The sequence below is a fragment of the Nematostella vectensis genome, chromosome 15 (genome assembly GCF_932526225.1).
Source record: "Nematostella vectensis chromosome 15, jaNemVect1.1, whole genome shotgun sequence".
NCBI classification, from domain to species: domain Eukaryota; kingdom Metazoa; phylum Cnidaria; class Anthozoa; order Actiniaria; family Edwardsiidae; genus Nematostella; species Nematostella vectensis.
Window position 1 is genome coordinate 1,026,555 of NC_064048.1, and position 17,883 is coordinate 1,044,437.

Sequence of the window (17,883 nt, forward strand, 5' to 3'; positions counted from 1 at the left end):
TCAACCCTTAGGTAAAACTATTAGGATATCAAAATAACTAAAATTCACGGGAAGAAATAAGAAAGCGAAGGGAATGTTAAATTAAAAAAGAAATTAATTTAGAATTAAGTTGATCGCATGGTTCTGTCTCGACGAAAAATGTGAACGCCAACCGACAAAAAATAACATGGATTTTCCATAAAGCAAAGTCCTAGCGTTTTCCCTCGATTTTAAATGATAAACAAAGTTTGTCTTTTAGTGTATGAGTTTTTTAAAATCTAAAACGTATAGCGAAACGATCAATACAATTTGGTTGAATGAAGTGTTGGTCTAAGAAAACATGGCGCGATGGCCGATCTTAAAAGAACACATTTCGTCGCAAAATTTCGGGCTTTATTTGACGGAATTCTTGTCACAATTACGGCTTAAAGGTTTAAGATTCACCCGTGAAATGTTTGTCATTATGACTCCTCAATGAGTATTTTTTTTCTATCGTAGTAGAATGTTGGGATGTTAATATTAATCGACAAGAATTGAAAATAATCGAAAGAGTCTACGAAATTGAATTTCTGACAACCAAGGAATTGGAACAAGAATATTCAAATCGAATAGAGGAATCGGTTATTATACTAAATTCCCGTGAAAACTGATCTAACTCACCGCGGCTGCACTTTCGAGGCTTGCGTTGTCTAAATCATCATCTTCTTCTTCTTCTGAGTCGGATTCCGAAATCGATGGCGACCTATCGTTGTCGAATAACCCGCTTGATTTTAAGCTTGTCTTAGCCGACTGTTGATTAGACATGGTCTAGGATACTTCTTCTTTCGTTAGTTAATGGTTATGTTTAGTATTTGGTCATAACAGTACGTTGTGTAACCGTACAATCCGAGATGTTTCAGAACATCGTGGCCGCCATTACTATCCCAATGATGTCGGAAACCCCGGATCTATGCAAATGAACTGGGCATGCGCATTACTGTCAAAACCTTGCGAGGCCTCGTTCCCACGCACCGCCATTTTGGCATTGTAGCCGTGAAATGCTTAACATTTTTTCGGCGAGTGGCAACCAGCGTTGAGCCCCCCCCGCGAAGGTCTACAAAAAAATAAGCCAGTGCTCGCATATTTGTATATTCGCACAATTTTTCTCAAGTGCTCGAATCTAGGGGAAGGGGTTGTGACTTCCGGTGGCCAAATTACCCCCAGATTCAAATTTAGCACTAACAGGAACGAAACAAGCCCGTAGCCAGAGGGAGGGGGGGGGGGGGGGGTGTCAGAAGAACACCTCACTTGACTGGAAGGTCCGCTCTAATGAAAGAAAATCGAGTATTACTGCAAGCTAGGGTGAGTTACCTTAGAAAAAATAGCCCGTTAAATGGGTAAACGAACCTCCCCGCTCAAAATCCTGGCTACGGGCCCGGGAAAGGATGAATAAAGCTAGTGTAGCACAGTATCGCACGTCAGCTCACTCGTTATGTTAGCATACGCGTTAGGTCACTCGTTATGATTCGTCAGCTCAATCATAAAGTCATTCATCAGCTCACACGTAAGGTCATCCGTCAGCTCACTCGTTAGGTCATTTGTCAGCTTATTCGTTAGGTGATTCGTCAACTCACTGGTTATGTCATTCGTCGGCTCATCGTTAAGTCATTCGTCAGCTCATTCATTAAGTCATTCGTCAGCTCACTTGTTATGTCATTCGTCAGTTCACTCGCTAGGTGGTTTGTCAGCTGACACGTTAGGTCATTTGTCAGCTCACTCGTTAGGCCATTCGTCAGCTCACTCGTTAGGTCATTTGTCAGCTCACTTGTTAGGTGATTCGTCAACTCACTCGTTATGTCATTTGTCGGCTCACTCATTAAGTCATTCGTCAGCTCACTCGTTAAGTTATTCGTTAGGTCTTTCGTCAGCTCACTCGTTAAGTCATTGGTCAGCTCATTTGTTAAGTCATTAGTCAGCACACTCGATAAGTTCTTCGTCAGCTCACTCGATAAATCCTTCATCAGGTCATCCGATAAGTCCTTCGTCAGCTCACTCGTTAAACATCACTTGTTAGGTCTTTCGTCAGCTCACTCGTTAAGTCATTAGTCAGCTCACTCGGTAGGACATTCGTCAGCTCACTCATTAGGCCATTCGTCAACTCACTCGTTATGTTATTCGTCAGCTCACTCGTTGTCATTCGTCAATCACTCGTCAGTTCATTCGTCAGCTCACTTCTTAAGTCCTTCATCAGGTCACTCGTTAAGTCCTTCGTCAGCTCACTCGTTAGGTCTTTCGTCAGCTCACTCGTTAAGTCATTGGTCAGCTCACTTGTTAAGTCATTGGTCAGCTCACTCGTTAATTCCTTCGTCAGCTCACACGTTAAGTCCTTCGTCAGCTCACTCGTTAATTCCTTCGTCAGCTCACTCGTTAAGTCCTTCGTCAGCTCACTCGTTAGGTCATTCGTCAGCTCACTCGTTAATTCCTTCGTCAGCTCACTCGTTAGGTCATTCGTCAGCTCACTCGTTAAGTCATTCGTCAGCTTACTCGTTATGTCATTCGTCAGCTCACTCGTTAGGTGATTTGCCAGCTGACACGTTAGATTACTGGCGCTGCTTAATAACCATAGTTTCGGTCCACGCGATCTGCCTAACGGATGCAAATGGCGAATGGGCATATGGGTACTAATTATTCGTAAAATTAAAGGTGTTAAATGAAGTCCAGCAGTCAGAGCCACGCATTGTTTTGATTTATCCATTATATTCTTCGAGACGCATGGTTACTTTCGGTTTGCCATTTGCCAATCGCCATTTGCACCAACAACCTTTATTGAAATAGGTGTATAAGAACAGTATGTTTTTATATATTGTGCAATTTATTTATTTCATATCTTTTTCTGTTAAATTACAAACATTCTCTTATAAAATCTACAAATCTACACATCAAAATATCACAGATGCAGCAATGCTGAAAATCAGGCATTTTTTAAGGCATTTTATGCATGCTTTTGAGAGGTACTGAGAAAGCTGGTAGCTTTGTACACGATCTCGTTAAATAATTCAAAGCCCTGAAGCAAAACAGCAACAAAGAGGTCGCATTTGTACATTTCATACTAAAGAGATTTGGTTTAGGGGTGGGGTGTGGAGGTCTATCTGTTTTTCCTTTGTTCAACGCAAGGCAACAAGCTGCAGGACTGATGAGCATATCTTGCCAATGCCAGCACAAGGCTCTGAGTTCTAAATGTCTGAAAAAACTAGTTTGCGTGTTTCGCTAGTGACGACCGCGTGATGGGGGACCGTTGGAAGACATCGCGGGAGATTGCACTACACCACGTAGTCATCTGAAACAAAAAAAGAAACATGAAATATATGATTACTGCACTTTTTAATATTCTGCCAACTCTTTGCTAACGATTTTCAACAGATACATCGCTTCCCGACTTCCGTCCTTGAGGCGTTTTTATTGGACAATACTGAAATGGTTTCCAATCACGCCACCTCTCTGTAAGGCGCTGACCAATCAAAAGGCACCAAATGATTGCTTGAATGACGGAAGCCAGTTGGAGACTGTTGGCGAGATTTCGCAAAATGTTGGAAATGTCAGTAACATAACCTCACTGCCAAATCTACAGGTTGGGTAATAACATAACATAAACGGGTCATTACGAGCCCTACCAATGAGCTGGTCCGTAAACAGGGCAAAAAAAACTGTAACAAATGGAGAAAAACAAGCAAATGTGAAAAAGGTAAGACAGTTAAAATAGAAAGGGAACCGGAAGGAAGATACACTACCAAGGATATGTATGGGCGTGTTCCTAAGGTGATTTCTAGGAATGTGTTTGGGCTTGTCCCAAGCTGGTTTTCTAGGAATGTGTTTGGGCGTGTCCCAAGCTGGGTTATTACAAGGAATGTGTTTGCGCGTGTTTCAAGCTGGATGACTTCTAGTAAAGTGTATAGGCGTATCTCAAGCTGGGTGATTTCTAGGAATTTATATGGGCGTGTCCCTAGCTTGTTGATTTCTAGGAATGTGTTTGGGCGTATCCCAAGCTGGGTGATTTCTAGGAATGTGTATGGGCGTGTCCCAAGCTGGGTGATTTCTAGAAATAAGTTTGGGCGTGTCCCAAACTGGGTGATTTCTAGGAATGTGTATGGGCGTGTCCCAAGCTGGTTGATTGCTAGGAATGTCTTTGTGCGTGTTTCAAGCTGGGTGACTTCTAGGAAAATGTAAAGGCGTATCTCAAGCTGGGTGATTTCTAGGAATTTATATTGGCGTGTCCCTAGCTTGTTGATTTCTAGGAATGTGTTTGGGCGTATCCCAAGCTGGGTAATTTCTAGAAATGTGTTTGGGCGTGTCCCTAGCTGGGTGATTTCTAGAAATGTGTTTGGGCGTGTCCCAAACTGGGTGATTTCTAGGAATATGTATGGGCGTGTCCCAAGCTGGTTGATTGCTAGGAATGTCTTTGTGCGTGTTTCAAGCTGGGTGACTTCTAGGGAAATGTAAAGGCGTATCTCAAGCTGGGTGATTTCTAGGAATTTATATGGGCGTGTCCCTAGCTTGTTGATTTCTAGGAATGTGTTTGGGCGTGTCCCAAGCTGGGTGATTTCTAGAAATGTGTTTGGGCGTGTCCCAAGCTGGGTGATTTCTAGAAATGTGTTTGGGCGTGTCCCAAACTGGGTGATTTCTAGGAATGTGTTTGGGCGTGTCCCAAACTGGGTGATTTCTAGGAATGTGTATGAGGGTGTCCCAAGCTGGTTGATTGCTAGAAATGTCTTTGTGCGTGTTTCAAGCTTGGTGACTTCTAGGAAAATGTAAAGGCGTATCTCAAGCTGGGTGATTTCTAGGAATTTATATGGGCGTGTCCCTAGCTTGTTGATTTCAAGGAATGTGTTTGAGCGTGTCCCAAGCTGGGTGATTTCTAGAAATGCGTTTGGGCGTGTCCCAAACTGGGTGATTTCTAGGAATGTGTATGGGCGTGTCCCAAGCTGGTTGATTGCTAGGAATGTCTTTGTGCGTGTTTCAAGCTGGGTGACTTCTAGGAAAATGTAAAGGCGTATCTCGAACTGGGTGATTTCTAGGAATTTATATGGGCGTGTCCCTAGCTTGTTGATTTCAAGGAATGTGTTTGTGCGTGTCCCAAGCTGGGTGATTTCTAGAAATGTGTTTGGGCGTGTCCCTAGCTTGTTGATTTCAAGGAATGTGTTTGGGCGTGTCCCAAGCTGGGTGATTTCTAGAAATGTGTTTGGGCGTGTCCCAAACTGGGTGATTTCTAGGAATGTGTATGGGCGTGTCCCAAGCTGGTTGATTGCTAGGAATGTGTTTGGGCGTGCCCCAAGTGGGGTGACTTCTAGGAATGTGTATCAGCGTATCTTAAGCTTGGTAATTTCTAGGAATGTGTATGGGCGTATCTCAAGCTGGGTGATTTCTAGGAATGTGTATGGGCGTGTCCCAAGCTGAGTGATTTCTAGGAATGTGTATGGGCGTGTCCCAAGCTGGTTGATTTCTAGGAATGTGTATAGGCGTGTCCCTAGCTGGTTGATTTCTAGGAATGTGTATGGGCGTGTCCCTAGCTGATTGATTTCTAGGAATGTGTATAGGCGTGTCCCTAGCATGCTGACCTGTCCTGTCTCTAGTATACGTAAGGAGTAGTTGGTCCTATACTTTTTATGGTTGGCATTGCTTCTTCCACGTTTGTCTCAAGTTTTCGGTAGCGTCCTCCTCGTCTGTCGTTAGTGCTGCGTCCCTCGATAACTATCGCAATGATCTGAAGAACAGAACGTTAAATTATGAAATTCATAATAATCCAGTATTTTGATACCTCTGTCTAAAAAGCAGCCTCTTTCAAGCCTCGTGCCTATCAGGTTGGCCCCACTTGGACCTTAAGCTCAAGCGCAACGCACGTAATTTTCCGATTCTGACTAGAACGCAAGCGCAAGAGAACGCAACTGCTTGAGTTTCTTGCGCTTGTGTTTGACCGATTCTCACTTGTGTTGCGCTTCCGTTTGCGCTTACGCTTGCGTCCTAATGAGAATATATTGTGAAAGGAACGTCACATAAGCGAGACTGTAAGTAGATCACTATGAAAGGCTCACCTTTTGTCGATTGTGGTAAATAACGTAAATAGCAAAGACAGCGACAATTGAAGACAAAAAGAAAGCGGCGAAATGAGTATTGTGACTGTCGTCATCGTAATCATCGGGTATTCTCCTGCATGTAACAAAACATGAGTTATAGTGATAACAAAGCACAAGCTATTATTAAAACAAAACAAAAGGTGTAGTGGAAACAAAACATAAAACCTAAGCTACAATGAAAACAAAACATAAGTTACAGTGAAAACAAAACATAAGCGACAATTGAAGACAAAAAGAAAGCGGCGAAATGAGTATTGTGACTGTCGTCATCGTAATCATCGGGTATTCTCCTGCATGTAACAAAACATAAGTTATAGTGATAACAAAGCACAAGCTATTATTAAAACAAAACAAAAGGTGTAGTGGAAACAAAACATATGTTATAGTGAAAACAAAACATAAGCTACAATGAAAACAAAACATAAGTTACAGTGAAAACAAAACATAAGCTACAGTGAAAACAAAACATAAGCTACAATGAAAACAAAACATAAGCTACAATGAAAAAAAACATACGCTACAATGAAAACAAAACATAAGCTACAGTGAACATACAAATTTTGCTTGCATAACAAAAACTGGATCAAAGGGCGTTGACAGGAGTTTTGACGGGGGCAATATAACCAAATATATATTGTCACCATTGAAGAAGACAAACTTTGATAACTACGTTACTGAAATTTCCAATATTCTACAAAATCAACTCCTGAACAGCTTTCTGGATTCCGTCATTCAAACTAACGATTTTACATTTGGTGTTTTTTGGTCAGCGCCTCAAGAAGAGGTAGCGTGATTTGAGTCTACTTCAGTGCTGTCCAATGAACCTGCAAAAAGGATTTTGAATAACGGAAGCGAGAAGGTGATTTAGCTGTTTGAAATTGTCGGCGAGAAATCGCAGAATATTGACAACTACTTTAATGATAACCCTTTATCCAATTTCCTAGCTACTTCTGAGGTAAAATCCAATATTACATCAGTCATTTTTACTAACCTGAAATTGTTATCCACAGGCAAGCCACTCTTCCTCCCGTTACTAATGTTGCCTGAGCCGGGGATTTTGTCATCCTTGCCTTGGTCGCTTTTCTCGGCAACCTCACCACCCTCCCCTGGTTCACCTTGGGCACTAGCAGCTTTGTCATCTTTCTGGGTTACCGCGGTTGCTTTGGCTTCACCGCCACGGCTTTGTGGACGTTTAGTTGGTTCAGCTTTACCAACAGGAACTTGTGGACGTTTAGTTGGTTCAGCTTGACCAACAGGGTCTTGTGGACGTTTAGTTGGTTCAGTTTCACCAACAGGGGCTTGTGGACGTTTAGTTGGTTCAGCTTCACCAACAGGAACTTGTGGACGTTTAGTTGGTTTAGCTTCACCAACAGGGGCTTTTGGACGTTTAGTTGGTTCAGCTTCACCAACAGGGGCTTTTGGACGTTTAGTTGGTTTAGCTTCACCAACAGGAACTTGTGGACGTTTAGTTGGTTTAGCTTCACCAACAGGAACTTGTGGACGTTTAGTTGGTTCAGCTTCACCAACAGGGGATTGTGGACGTTTAGTTGGTTCAGCTTCACCAACAGGAACTTGTGGACGTTTAGTTGGTTCAGCTTGACCATTAGGGTCTTGTGGACGTTTAGTTGGTTCAGCTTCACCAACAGAAACTTGTGGACGTTTAGTTGGTTCAGCTTCACCAACAGGGGCTTGTGGACGTTTAGTTGGTTCAGCTTGACCATTAGGGTCTTGTGGACGTTTAGTTGGTTCAGCTTCACCAACAGAAACTTGTGGACGTTTAGTTGGTTCAGCTTCACCAACAGGGGCTTGTGGACGTTTAGTTGGTTCGGCTTGACCATTAGGGTCTTGTGGACGTTTAGTTGGTTCAGCTTCACCAACAGAAACTTGTGGACGTTTAGTTGGTTCAGCTTCACCAACAGGGGCTTGTGGACGTTTAGTTGGTTCGGCTTGACCATTAGGGTCTTGTGGACGTTTAGTTGGTTCAGCTTCACCAACAGGGGCTTGTGGACGTTTAGTTGGTTCAGCTTTACCAACAGGGGCTTGTGGACGTTTAGTTGGTTCAGCTTGACCATTAGGGTCTTGTGGACGTTTAGTTGGTTCAGCTTCACCAACAGAAACTTGTGGACGTTTAGTTGGTTCAGCTTCACCAACAGGGGCTTGTGGATGTTTAGTTGGTTCAGCTTGACCATTAGGGTCTTGTGGACGTTTAGTTGGTTCAACTCCACCAACAGGGTCTTGTGGACGTTTAGTTGGTTCAACTCCACCAACAGGGTCTTGTGGACGTTTAGTTGGTTCAACTCCACCAACAGGGTCTTGTGGACGTTTAGTTGGTTCAACTCCACCAACAGGGTCTTGTGGACGTTTAGTTGGTTCAGCTTCACCAACAGGGGCTTGTGGACGTTTAGTTGGTTCAGCTTCACCACCAGTGGTTTGTACACTTTTAGACGGATCTGCTTCGCTGCCAGGCGCTTCTGGACGTTTATATTGTTCGGCTTCACCAATATGAGTTTGGTTAGGCTTGTCAGCAGGTTGACCATCACCTTGTTTGCCTTTTTCAGATTGTTTAGACTTGCTAGTAGGTTGACCATCACCTAGTTTGCCTTTTTCAGATTGTTTAGGCTCGCTAGCAGGTTGACCATCACCTTGTTTGTCTTTTTCAGATTGTTTAGGCTCGCTAGCAGGTTGACCATCACCTTGTTTGCCTTTTTCAGATTTTTTAGACTTGCTAGCAGGTTGACCATCACCTAGTTTGCCTTTTTCAGATTGTTTAGGCTCGCTAGCAGGTTGACCATCACCTTGTTTGCCTTTTTCAGATTGTTTAGACTTGCTAGCAGGTGGACCATCACCTAGTTTGCCTTTTTCAGATTGTTTAGGCTCGCTAGCAGGTTGACCATCACCTTGTTTGCCTTTTTCAGATTGTTTAGACTTGCTAGCAGGTTGACCATCACCTTGTTTGCCTTTTTCAGATTGTTTAGACTTGCTAGCAGGTTGACCATCACCTAGTTTGCCTTTTTCAGATTGTTTAGGCTTGCTAGTAGGTTGACCATCACCTAGTTTGCCTTTTTCAGATTGTTTAGGCTCGCTAGCAGGTTGACCATCACCTTGTTTGCCTTTTTCAGATTGTTTAGGCTCGCTAGCAGGTTGACCATCACCTTGTTTGCCTTTTTCAGATTGTTTAGGCTCGCTAGCAGGTTGACCATCACCTTGTTTGCCTTTTTCAGATTGTTTAGACTTGCTAGCAGGTTGACCATCACCTAGTTTGCCTTTTTCAGATTGTTTAGGCTTGCTAGCAGGTTGACCATCACCTTGTTTGCCTTTTTCAGATTGTTTAGACTTGCTAGCAGGTTGACCATCACCTAGTTTGCCTTTTTCAGATTGTTTAGGCTCGCTAGCAGGTTGACCATCACCTTGTTTGCCTTTTTCAGATTGTTTAGGCTCGCTAGCAGGTTGACCATCACCTTGTTTGCCTTTGTCAGATTGGTCAGGCTCGCCAACATGATGACCACCATTGTTAGGCAATTCTTTGTCATCAGCTCCACTGTCATGTCTGTCATTGTTATCGGGTTGGTCTATGTTGCTAGGTGCCCCCTTGGCAAAGGTTTTAGCACTCTTGCTATCTTCATTTTTCTTACTGTTTAGTTCACTGTGGTCTGATTCGTCATCACCACCTGTCTGAACTTGACCTTTCTGTCTTTTGGTAGAACTGGCACCACTCTCGTTTGATGAACTATCAGCATGTTCAACATCATCATCAGACCCTGAAATAAAAAAAAAGATAAATACACTATTTAATATGTACATGAACATCGAAAAAAAGGGCATAAACATAATCATAAGAAAACCATTCAAAGTCAATGTTAATGATATGGTTTTTCTAGAAGGATTTTAATTGTATCTTTTTGTGAAGCTAATAAGCATTGTTCAGCTCAATATCAAGCATTTATTCCTTCTCATTATGTATTTTGTTTTATTTTATTCCCTCCCATTTAGTATTTTACATTAGCTCTGTGCTCATTATATTTATTTTCTTTACTATTATTACATGTGGTTTACATTATTACAAGCTGCAAAAGACATATATTAAAATAACAGTTTAGATTCTCTGATTGTTTTTGGCTTTAATAGCAAAATCAATTTTGTTAATTCTCGCATAAAAGCAAACTTGTCAATTTGAATCATAAATGGTATGCAAAATCATTTTGCTCCCATTATAAAAAAAATCTTTTTGATCCTTTTTTTACTTTCTAGCATTGCTTGGATAACTTTCAAAATAAAAAGTAGACAAAACTTAGTGCAAAATTAGCTGTTTTGTATTTATCTGATATGTTGTTAAAAAAAACATTGAGCTGAGTAGATATAATACCTTGACCATGATGTGCTGCCATAATTTCATCAACATTATCAAGGTCAGAGTCCTCCACACTACGTCTCTTGCGTATCGTCCAGTATTCTTTTAAAAGGTCTTCAGGATCACCTACATAGACACTTCTGAGACCTTCTTCTTCAGTGTTCTTATCTCTGTTGTGTTTATTTTCACTCATCTTCTGTTTGGTCAATTCTTCTGATTCAAAGCCAGCTTCACCATGGGTGCATTTCTTTTCACACTCTGCCTTGCTTTCAAAATTGTTACTGTTTCCTTGACAACCACCATACACAAATTGTTCACATTTTCTAGAAGTTTGATTATAAAACCATCTTTCAAAGTATGCTCTACATGGGCCAGTTAGTTTGGGCTGAAGACATTCTGAAACATAGTCAAAAGAACATTTTTTAAACAAAATCGTTACAAAATAATTTATTTATTAAACTAGAGGTACTGCTGTATGTATAACTAAAAGGATGTCCTAGTCCTATTTGACATAGTCTTGATAAATGACATCTAGCAAAAATGTTGTCTGCTGTCCCAGGGTATATATATAGACAATCATTAGAGTTTTTACAGCTGGGTAAACGATTATAAGAAAATAGAGTTAGAAGTGACTGTAGGTAGGTACAGGCCAGTATATTATATTAACAAGATGATCAGAAAATAGAGTTACTGAAGGTAAATAGAGTTACTGAAGGTAAATAGAGTTACTGAAGGTAAATAGAGTTACTGAAGGTAAATAGAGTTACTGAAGGTAAATAGAGTTACTGAAGGTAAATAGAGTTACTGAAGGTAAATAGAGTTACTGAAGGTAAATAGAGTTACTGAAGGTAATGGGGGACATCTTGTCACAAGTGCAACAGCTAAAAATCAACAAATAAGAGACAACTGGCTTCTATCAATAATTAGCAATAAACAGCTCTTGGATATTATCAATAATTAGCAATAAACAGCTCTTGGATATTATCAACAATTAGCAATAAATAGCTCTTGGACATTGCTATTACATCACAATTTAATTTCTTTTTTCAGACTTCTTTTAAGGTGTACTGTGATGACAGGTATTCGCTATTTAAGGTATACTGTCACTTAGTGACCGTGACTAGAGGTTAAAATTGTGAGGGGAACTTTTAATGAGCCACTAGAAAAGAACTTGTGTTATGTTAGGTGCTGCTTTGCCTCTCCTTGACCACAGCTTCAAGGCAGCAAGCAAAACCAGATGGCAGCTATGATTTAATAAGCTGCCTAATTCTGCACTTTAAAACAACAAGTGAATGCCTGCTACCAGGCTGGGACACTTGCGTTTTTATCACCTTACAACCAGCTGGTCATGTTATAGTCAGTGGCAAAACTTATGATAACCTGATACTTGTTTATCAGATAAACGTTTTGTAAAGTATACTAGTTAGCTAGATAAGCATATGCCAATCACATGACAAGATGAGAAAAACAATATAATTCAGCAAGAAACCTAATAAAAAACATTTTTGATTATACGATTGAATAATAATTCTTTCCATCATCACTGATTTGAGAATTCCCAGTTAACTAGGCAACTTGCATTAAGAAAATGTGTGACTTGCATATGCTCCAGCTTTTAGGTGCAAAATAATACAACAATATAAAGCATCATATTAAGTGTTTAGAAATCAGCCAGAAAGTTTCTATGTGAGAAACAGCTTATTTTCATTGATATATTTTATCTTTTCATCGCTCTCAGGTCGCAGCCACAGCTGTTTCTGTGTTTATTAGTACAAGTCGTCTATTTCATTTGAAAAATAATATCACACATTTGATATCTCTTTTTGTGAAATTTACACATTGATGATGAATTTAACTATAAAATTTTCAGAAGGGGCTGTAATCAGAAATGTTTTCTGGGAGAAGCCTTGGTAACTCCCTCTATTTGATGGAAACAAATATCATGTCAATATTTTTTCAATATGTTATTTGTCAAATTAAAACTTTAATGCCTTCCCCCTCCAAGCTAAGACAGCCCTGCTAGTTTTAAAATTAAGATCCCATTTTGTTACTACGTATTATGTGACTATAATGTGGCTTTTAAATCAGATAATTCAAATCACAAATGGAAGTTTACAGTTACCCTGAAAGACAAAATATACTTGAGGGTGGTTATTATGCTTCTTGGCAACAATTATCTTGAAAGGTACAAAGTATATAGGAAGGAACTAAAAAGTTGTTTGGGGAATGCCACACGACAGCAATAGTTGTTTTGTAGTTGCAACACTTGGCTAAAGTGATCCAAAAAACAAACTGTTACTGAAAAAAATGGCAAAAAAGTATGAACTATAATGTTTAAGACAGACTTTTAAATTAGCTAGAGATATGGGACAAGTTATCAGGCGCGTTTCTGACGTGCAACTTCCATCTTGAAAAACAACCACAGACTTGTACAACAAATTCTTCTTACCTTCGCTAAGGTTTTTTTCTTCGATGGGTCGTCCAAAAGACGTACCAAGGATCGCTAAGAGTACAAGCACGTAAACAGTATGCAGCATACTTAGAAACACGGTAATCAAACCACCCTTAATGCTGAAGAAGTTGCTATCCTTTGAAAAACAGAATTAGTCAGCACTCTTGCTGTCGATTGACCAAGGCTTACAACAAAATCGCTGGCGTTGAGGTCGAGCTTTAGCTGCAATTGAGGTCTAAAACCGTTAAGGCATCATGTTCCTAAAGGAAAGAAAGCCTTGAATATTTTATGAGTACATTGAAAGCGTTTTTGAGCGCCCTTATATTATCGATCGAAGCTTCCTCCGTTTTGAAGCAACTCGAAACAACGTAACACGATTTGACATCACTCGACCTAGTTTCCTACTTGAAATATCAACCACAGGAATACCATCAACAGCACACAGAGGAGCGTCATACCACAGGTGGCCCGAGCCACCTCAAATCACTGGAGGATGACATCTAGCCACGACCATAAGAAATTCTAAATAAAGTGGATTCAGACTTACACTCATGATTTGTTATTATATGCTGTGCTCAAGTGAAGTTTTAAGGTCGTGCCATTATCTACATGAGAACTCAAGAGCTACATGTCATCAGTAGGAAAAACCACTTCATCAGTAACACTTTCTAATATTGCTATAGCTGCAGAGTCGTAATGCCTATTGGGTCTCGTATTGTACCCCCCCCCCCCCCCCCCCCAGCAACTCACCCCAGCAGCCCTAAACTGCTTTCTACAAGACTGCACGGTCAATCTAGATTTTTCTTTTAAAAAAGTTGGTGGACTACTGTTGACATGACACTTTCCGAGTTTTTTTTTACCATACTTCATTTCATTCTACTCTCTTCTATCGCGCTTAGAAATTGTTTTTAAAACATTTCCTCTTTATCTGATTGACTATACATGATCTGCGAAGTCATTTGCACTAGTTCATCCCTTGTTAGTCAACAAGAACACAAAATTAATCAGGGGCAGCTAATGGGGAGGGGCAGTCTTCTTTTCCTGGAAGGAATTTTTTTTCACATGGACGAATGTCACAGGTTATAGGAAGTGCTCCTGCTAATAATAAAGGGTTAAAATGATTAATGTTACTATGGATTATCATCTCTTTATCTTACCCATTTTCCCACAGATGTCCAATATACACAACCAGTGTTTCGATAGAAGCAGACTAAAGGCCTGGCTAAACTAGGCAACATGCTGAGTGCAGCATGTAGCATGCAACATGTCTCTTAGTTTAGCCAGATGTCGCACTCGACATGTCGCCTAGTTTAGCCAGGCCTAACTAAATACTAGCCAGACACCTATTATCTTGGGCATTGTTTAATTGCATATCATGGGGTTTCATAGTTTAGTGGCATTTCCACCAAGGAACAGTGCTAATAACCCTAAATTCTTGCAATCATTTACTAAACACTGCATTCATTTACTCATATAAACAATTACGATTTGACAAAAACTTACATAGTATTCAATAAACAGCCTAGTATAATAGTTCACATCAGCCTAGTATCATAAAAGTTCTATGGTAATTCTACCAAGGAACAATGTTACCCCTAAAATCTATGAACATTCCATTTTTACTCTCATCAAAGTTGGCTAGGACAGACATCATTCCGGCAACACTCTCTTCTGTTGCTGTCAAGGCATTGGGTCCCCCCATGTCTGTTTGGACCCATCCCGGATGAAGCATGACCACTGATATGCCATCTCCCTTCAAGTCTACAGACATAGATTTGGAGATGATATTCAGGGCTGATTTACTGGCACGGTATGGGTAACGACCCCCTGATCCGTTGTCCTGGATGGAGGCGATCTTTGAGGACATCTGAACGATTAAAGCCTTCGGGAACTTTGGTGCCTGGTCTTGGAAAGAGGCCGTTTTCCCTCCTTGTTTCAACAGGGGTAGGAAGGCTTGTACAATTTGCAGAGGTGCAACGGTGTTTGCCTTGAAAACCCGAATCATCTGTTCCTCTGTTACATCTAATAAACCGGCACGGTCTATAATTCCAGCGTTATTCATAAGTATGTGTAGCCCTTTGTCCTGTACAATCTCCCTTGTTTGCTCTGCACAACGCTGGATTGCTTGAAAGTCTGTAACCTCGAGTTCCAACAAGTGCAAATTCTGGTTTTCTGCCGCGAGTTTCTTTAATTCGCTGGCACTCTCTGCTGCCAAAGATCGACATGTTGCGATCAGATGCTCGGGAGGGTTTTTGGAGCGCAGAAATTGCTTGACGAACTCCAAGCCTAGTCCTCGATTACATCCAGTTATGAAAATGTTACACCGTGGAACCGCCATGTTTCATCGAAGGCGGGATGCAGCTGACCGAGAGGAACTAGGTCGAGGCACAAGAAGGATCACTAAAGACTGGCCCATGTCATGGTTTGCCTGTGGTGTGGCTAGACTAGTGTACTGAAATCGTTCCGTACAGAGTAATTGTATTGATATTTTTGCTGATATTTCGCCCTCCACTCCCCCTAATCAGTCACGTGCCCTCCAACACTGGCGAAACCCCACCCTCCCCCTGATCCACCATGAATTTATAAATTTCCTTATACAGGACCTTAACCCAGATTTTTCTTTGGGGGGTGCGAAATCCGAAAAAGTGGACCTAATTTTCCGGGGGGGGGACTTCTGATAAAGATCTGACTTATTTTAATAAGTATTTATTTCAGATAGACTAGATCTATTCCAAGTATAGTTAATATACATAATACTATTGCAATGACACTTTCTTACTTTCTATCTTTATTACAAAAGGTATTTAATTTTTTACACCCACCATGGTTGGCCGTCAGGGCAGACATCATTCCAGCAACATTTTTTCTGGTAAAACAATAACAGCCCTCCTTCTCAGGCGCATACACAGGATTGGCTGAGGGGGGCTGCGCAGTCATAGGTATCATATGGTAAGACAGTATTTAGAGATTCCTTAATAAGAAATGACCCACTTTTTGGCCCCCTTTTTGCATCCCCTGTGTACGTGCCTGCTTTTATGTTCAGAAACGAATGGTATATGATCTCTCCCTGGAACAATGTTTCCTACAATCAATGAACATGTATTTATTCAAATAAAACTAAGTTAGGCAAAATATAATTCAACAAAAACAGTCTAGTAACAGCTGAGTAGTATTTCTACCAAGGAACAATGTTACCCCTAAAATCTATGAACATTCCATTTTTACTCTCATCAAAGTTGGCTAGGACAGACATCATTCCAGCAACACTCTCTTCTGTTGCCGTCAAGGCATTGGGTCCCCCCATGTCTGTTTGGACCCATCCCGGATGAAGCATGACCACTGATATGCCATCTCCCTTCAAGTCTACAGACATGGATTTGGAGATGATATTCAGGGATGATTTACTGGCACGATATGGGTAAAGGCCCCCTGTTCCGTTGTCCTGGATGGAGGCGATCTTTGAGGACATCTGAACGATTAAAGCCTTCGGGAACTTTGGTGCCTGGTCTTGGAAAGACGCCGTTTTTCCTCCTTGTTTCAACAGGGGTAGGAAGGCTTGTACAATTTGCAGAGGTGCAACGGTGTTTGCCTTGAAAACCCGGATCATCTGTTCCTCTGTTACATCTAATAAACCAGCAGGGTCTATAATTCCAGCGTTATTCACGAGTATGTGTAGCCCCTTGTCCTGTACAATCTCCCTTGTTTGCTGTGCACAACGCTGGATTGCTTGAAAGTCTGTAACCTCGAGTTCCAACAAGTGCAAATTCTGGTTTTCTGCCGCGAGTTTCTTTAATTCGCTGGCACTCTCTGCTGTCAAAGATCGACATGTTGCGATCAGATGCTCAGGAGGGTTTTTGGAGCGCAGAAATTGCTTGACGAACTCCAAGCCTAGTCCTCGATTACATCCAGTTATGAAAATGTTACACCGTGGAACCGCCATGTTTCATTGTAGGCGGGATGCAGCTGACCGAGAGGAACTAGGTCGAGGCAGCGCCTTTGTTAAAAAAAACAACAACAACAAATGTGTGGTGACCACAAGTCTCTCGTGATACTTCGAGAAAATAAAATATAATTTGAAGCTTTATTTAAGAAACAGTCAAGACACAACTTCAAATTATATTTTATTTTCCCGAAGGATCACGAGAGACTGGCCCATGTCACGGGTCGCCTGTGTTGTGACTAGACAATGTATTGAAATAGTTTTGTACAGAGTAATTGTATTGATATTTTTGCTGATATTTAGCCCTCCACTCGAAACCACACCCTCCCCCTGATCCACCATGAATTTATAAATTTCCTTATACAGATTTACCCAGATTTTTCTTTGGGGTTTGCGAAATCCGAAAAAGTGGACCTAATTTTCCAGGGGGAGGGGGGACTTCGTAAAGATCTGACTTAATGGGTATTTAGTTTAGATAGACTAGATCTGTTCCAAGTATAGTTCATATACGTAATATTATTGCAACGACACTTTCTTACTTTATATCTTTATTACAAAGTTAAATGTGAAAAGGTATTTTATTTTTTACACCCACCATGGTGGGCCGTCAGGGCAGGCATCATTCCAGCTACACTTTCTTCAGGTAAAACACTAACAGCCCTCCTTTTCAGGCGAATACACAGGATTGGCTGAGGGGGGCTGCACAGTCATAGGTATCATATGACAAAAGGATAGTATTTGGAGATTCTTTAATAAGAAACTAGACCTTGTGCCAAGGTTAACTCGTGCCCATTCTTCATAGGTAGGCTAGTTTGATATTGGCATAGAGCGTTATTTTGGTTGGACAAATAATTTTACTAAGGGGTGTGGCCTGGTATCCCACGTCAGTCTTGAATCTGAACCCAAAGTCGGCCGAGATGGCCCTAGGAACGAGGTTGGGCTTGCTTGTGAGCAGGCTCGGTTACTTGGGATCGAAGCGGCCATTTTGAAAGTAGTGGAAAGTTTTGGACAGAAATGGAGGCATTTTCTTCAATGTAATTAAGCTCATAATTGATGT

At 41.1% G+C, this 17,883-nt stretch overlaps 4 protein-coding genes across 10 annotated transcripts in view; all 4 read right to left on the minus strand.

Annotated features, from left to right (window-relative positions):
- The window catches only part of LOC5513503 (ankyrin repeat domain-containing protein 17), a 33,044-nt gene extending 32,091 nt beyond the window's left edge, over positions 1-953 (minus strand). For all 3 annotated transcript variants that reach the window (XM_048722586.1, XM_048722587.1, XM_048722585.1), the window contains exon 1: positions 640-953. In XM_048722586.1, coding sequence (XP_048578543.1) covers positions 640-783 — 144 coding nt within the window. In that variant the 5' untranslated portion in view covers positions 784-953. The remainder of the gene's footprint in view (positions 1-639) is intronic.
- A 1,864-nt stretch (positions 954-2,817) lies between these two features.
- On the minus strand, positions 2,818-13,272 carry LOC5513468 (collagen alpha-1(VII) chain). Of its 5 annotated transcripts, none has more exons than XM_048722657.1 (7): positions 12,884-13,272; positions 10,450-10,830; positions 9,554-9,844; positions 7,078-8,890; positions 6,045-6,159; positions 5,571-5,716; positions 2,818-3,295 (listed from the first exon to the last, which is right to left on the minus strand). In XM_048722657.1, the coding sequence occupies exons 1-6, from the start codon at positions 12,969-12,971 to the stop codon at positions 5,582-5,584; spliced, it is 2,823 nt and encodes a 940-aa protein (XP_048578614.1). In that variant the 5' UTR covers positions 12,972-13,272; the 3' UTR covers positions 2,818-3,295; positions 5,571-5,581. The 5 variants fall into 5 exon arrangements, with proteins under 5 accessions (XP_048578614.1, XP_048578613.1, XP_048578611.1 ...); XM_048722656.1 differs by having other exon boundaries at positions 7,078-9,655; positions 9,818-9,844; positions 12,884-13,269; XM_048722654.1 differs by having other exon boundaries at positions 5,614-5,716; positions 7,078-9,844; positions 12,884-13,269.
- A 960-nt stretch (positions 13,273-14,232) lies between these two features.
- Positions 14,233-15,263, minus strand: LOC5501643 (C-factor-like). The gene has a single exon (XM_001622859.3). It carries the CDS (start codon positions 15,222-15,224, stop codon positions 14,460-14,462), a length of 765 nt encoding a protein of 254 aa, XP_001622909.2. The 5' UTR covers positions 15,225-15,263; the 3' UTR covers positions 14,233-14,459.
- A 798-nt stretch (positions 15,264-16,061) lies between these two features.
- LOC5501642 (C-factor) lies at positions 16,062-16,826 on the minus strand. Its single transcript, XM_048723049.1, has one exon. It carries the CDS (start codon positions 16,824-16,826, stop codon positions 16,062-16,064), a length of 765 nt encoding a protein of 254 aa, XP_048579006.1.
- Between the last annotated feature and the right edge of the window lie 1,057 nt (positions 16,827-17,883).

Coding starts and splice junctions, on each gene's coding strand:
- LOC5513468 (XM_048722653.1), bottom strand. CDS start 12,971: ATGCTGCATACTGTTTACGTGCTTGTACTCTTAGCGATCCTTGGTACG. Junction 10,831..12,883: donor AGAAAAAAACCTTAGCGAAG/GTAAGAAGAATT, acceptor ACTATGTTTCAG/AATGTCTTCAGCCCAAACTA. Junction 9,845..10,449: donor GGCAGCACATCATGGTCAAG/GTATTATATCTA, acceptor TTTTTATTTCAG/GGTCTGATGATGATGTTGAA.
- LOC5501643 (XM_001622859.3), bottom strand. CDS start 15,224: ATGGCGGTTCCACGGTGTAACATTTTCATAACTGGATGTAATCGAGGA.
- LOC5501642 (XM_048723049.1), bottom strand. CDS start 16,826: ATGGCGGTTCCACGGTGTAACATTTTCATAACTGGATGTAATCGAGGA.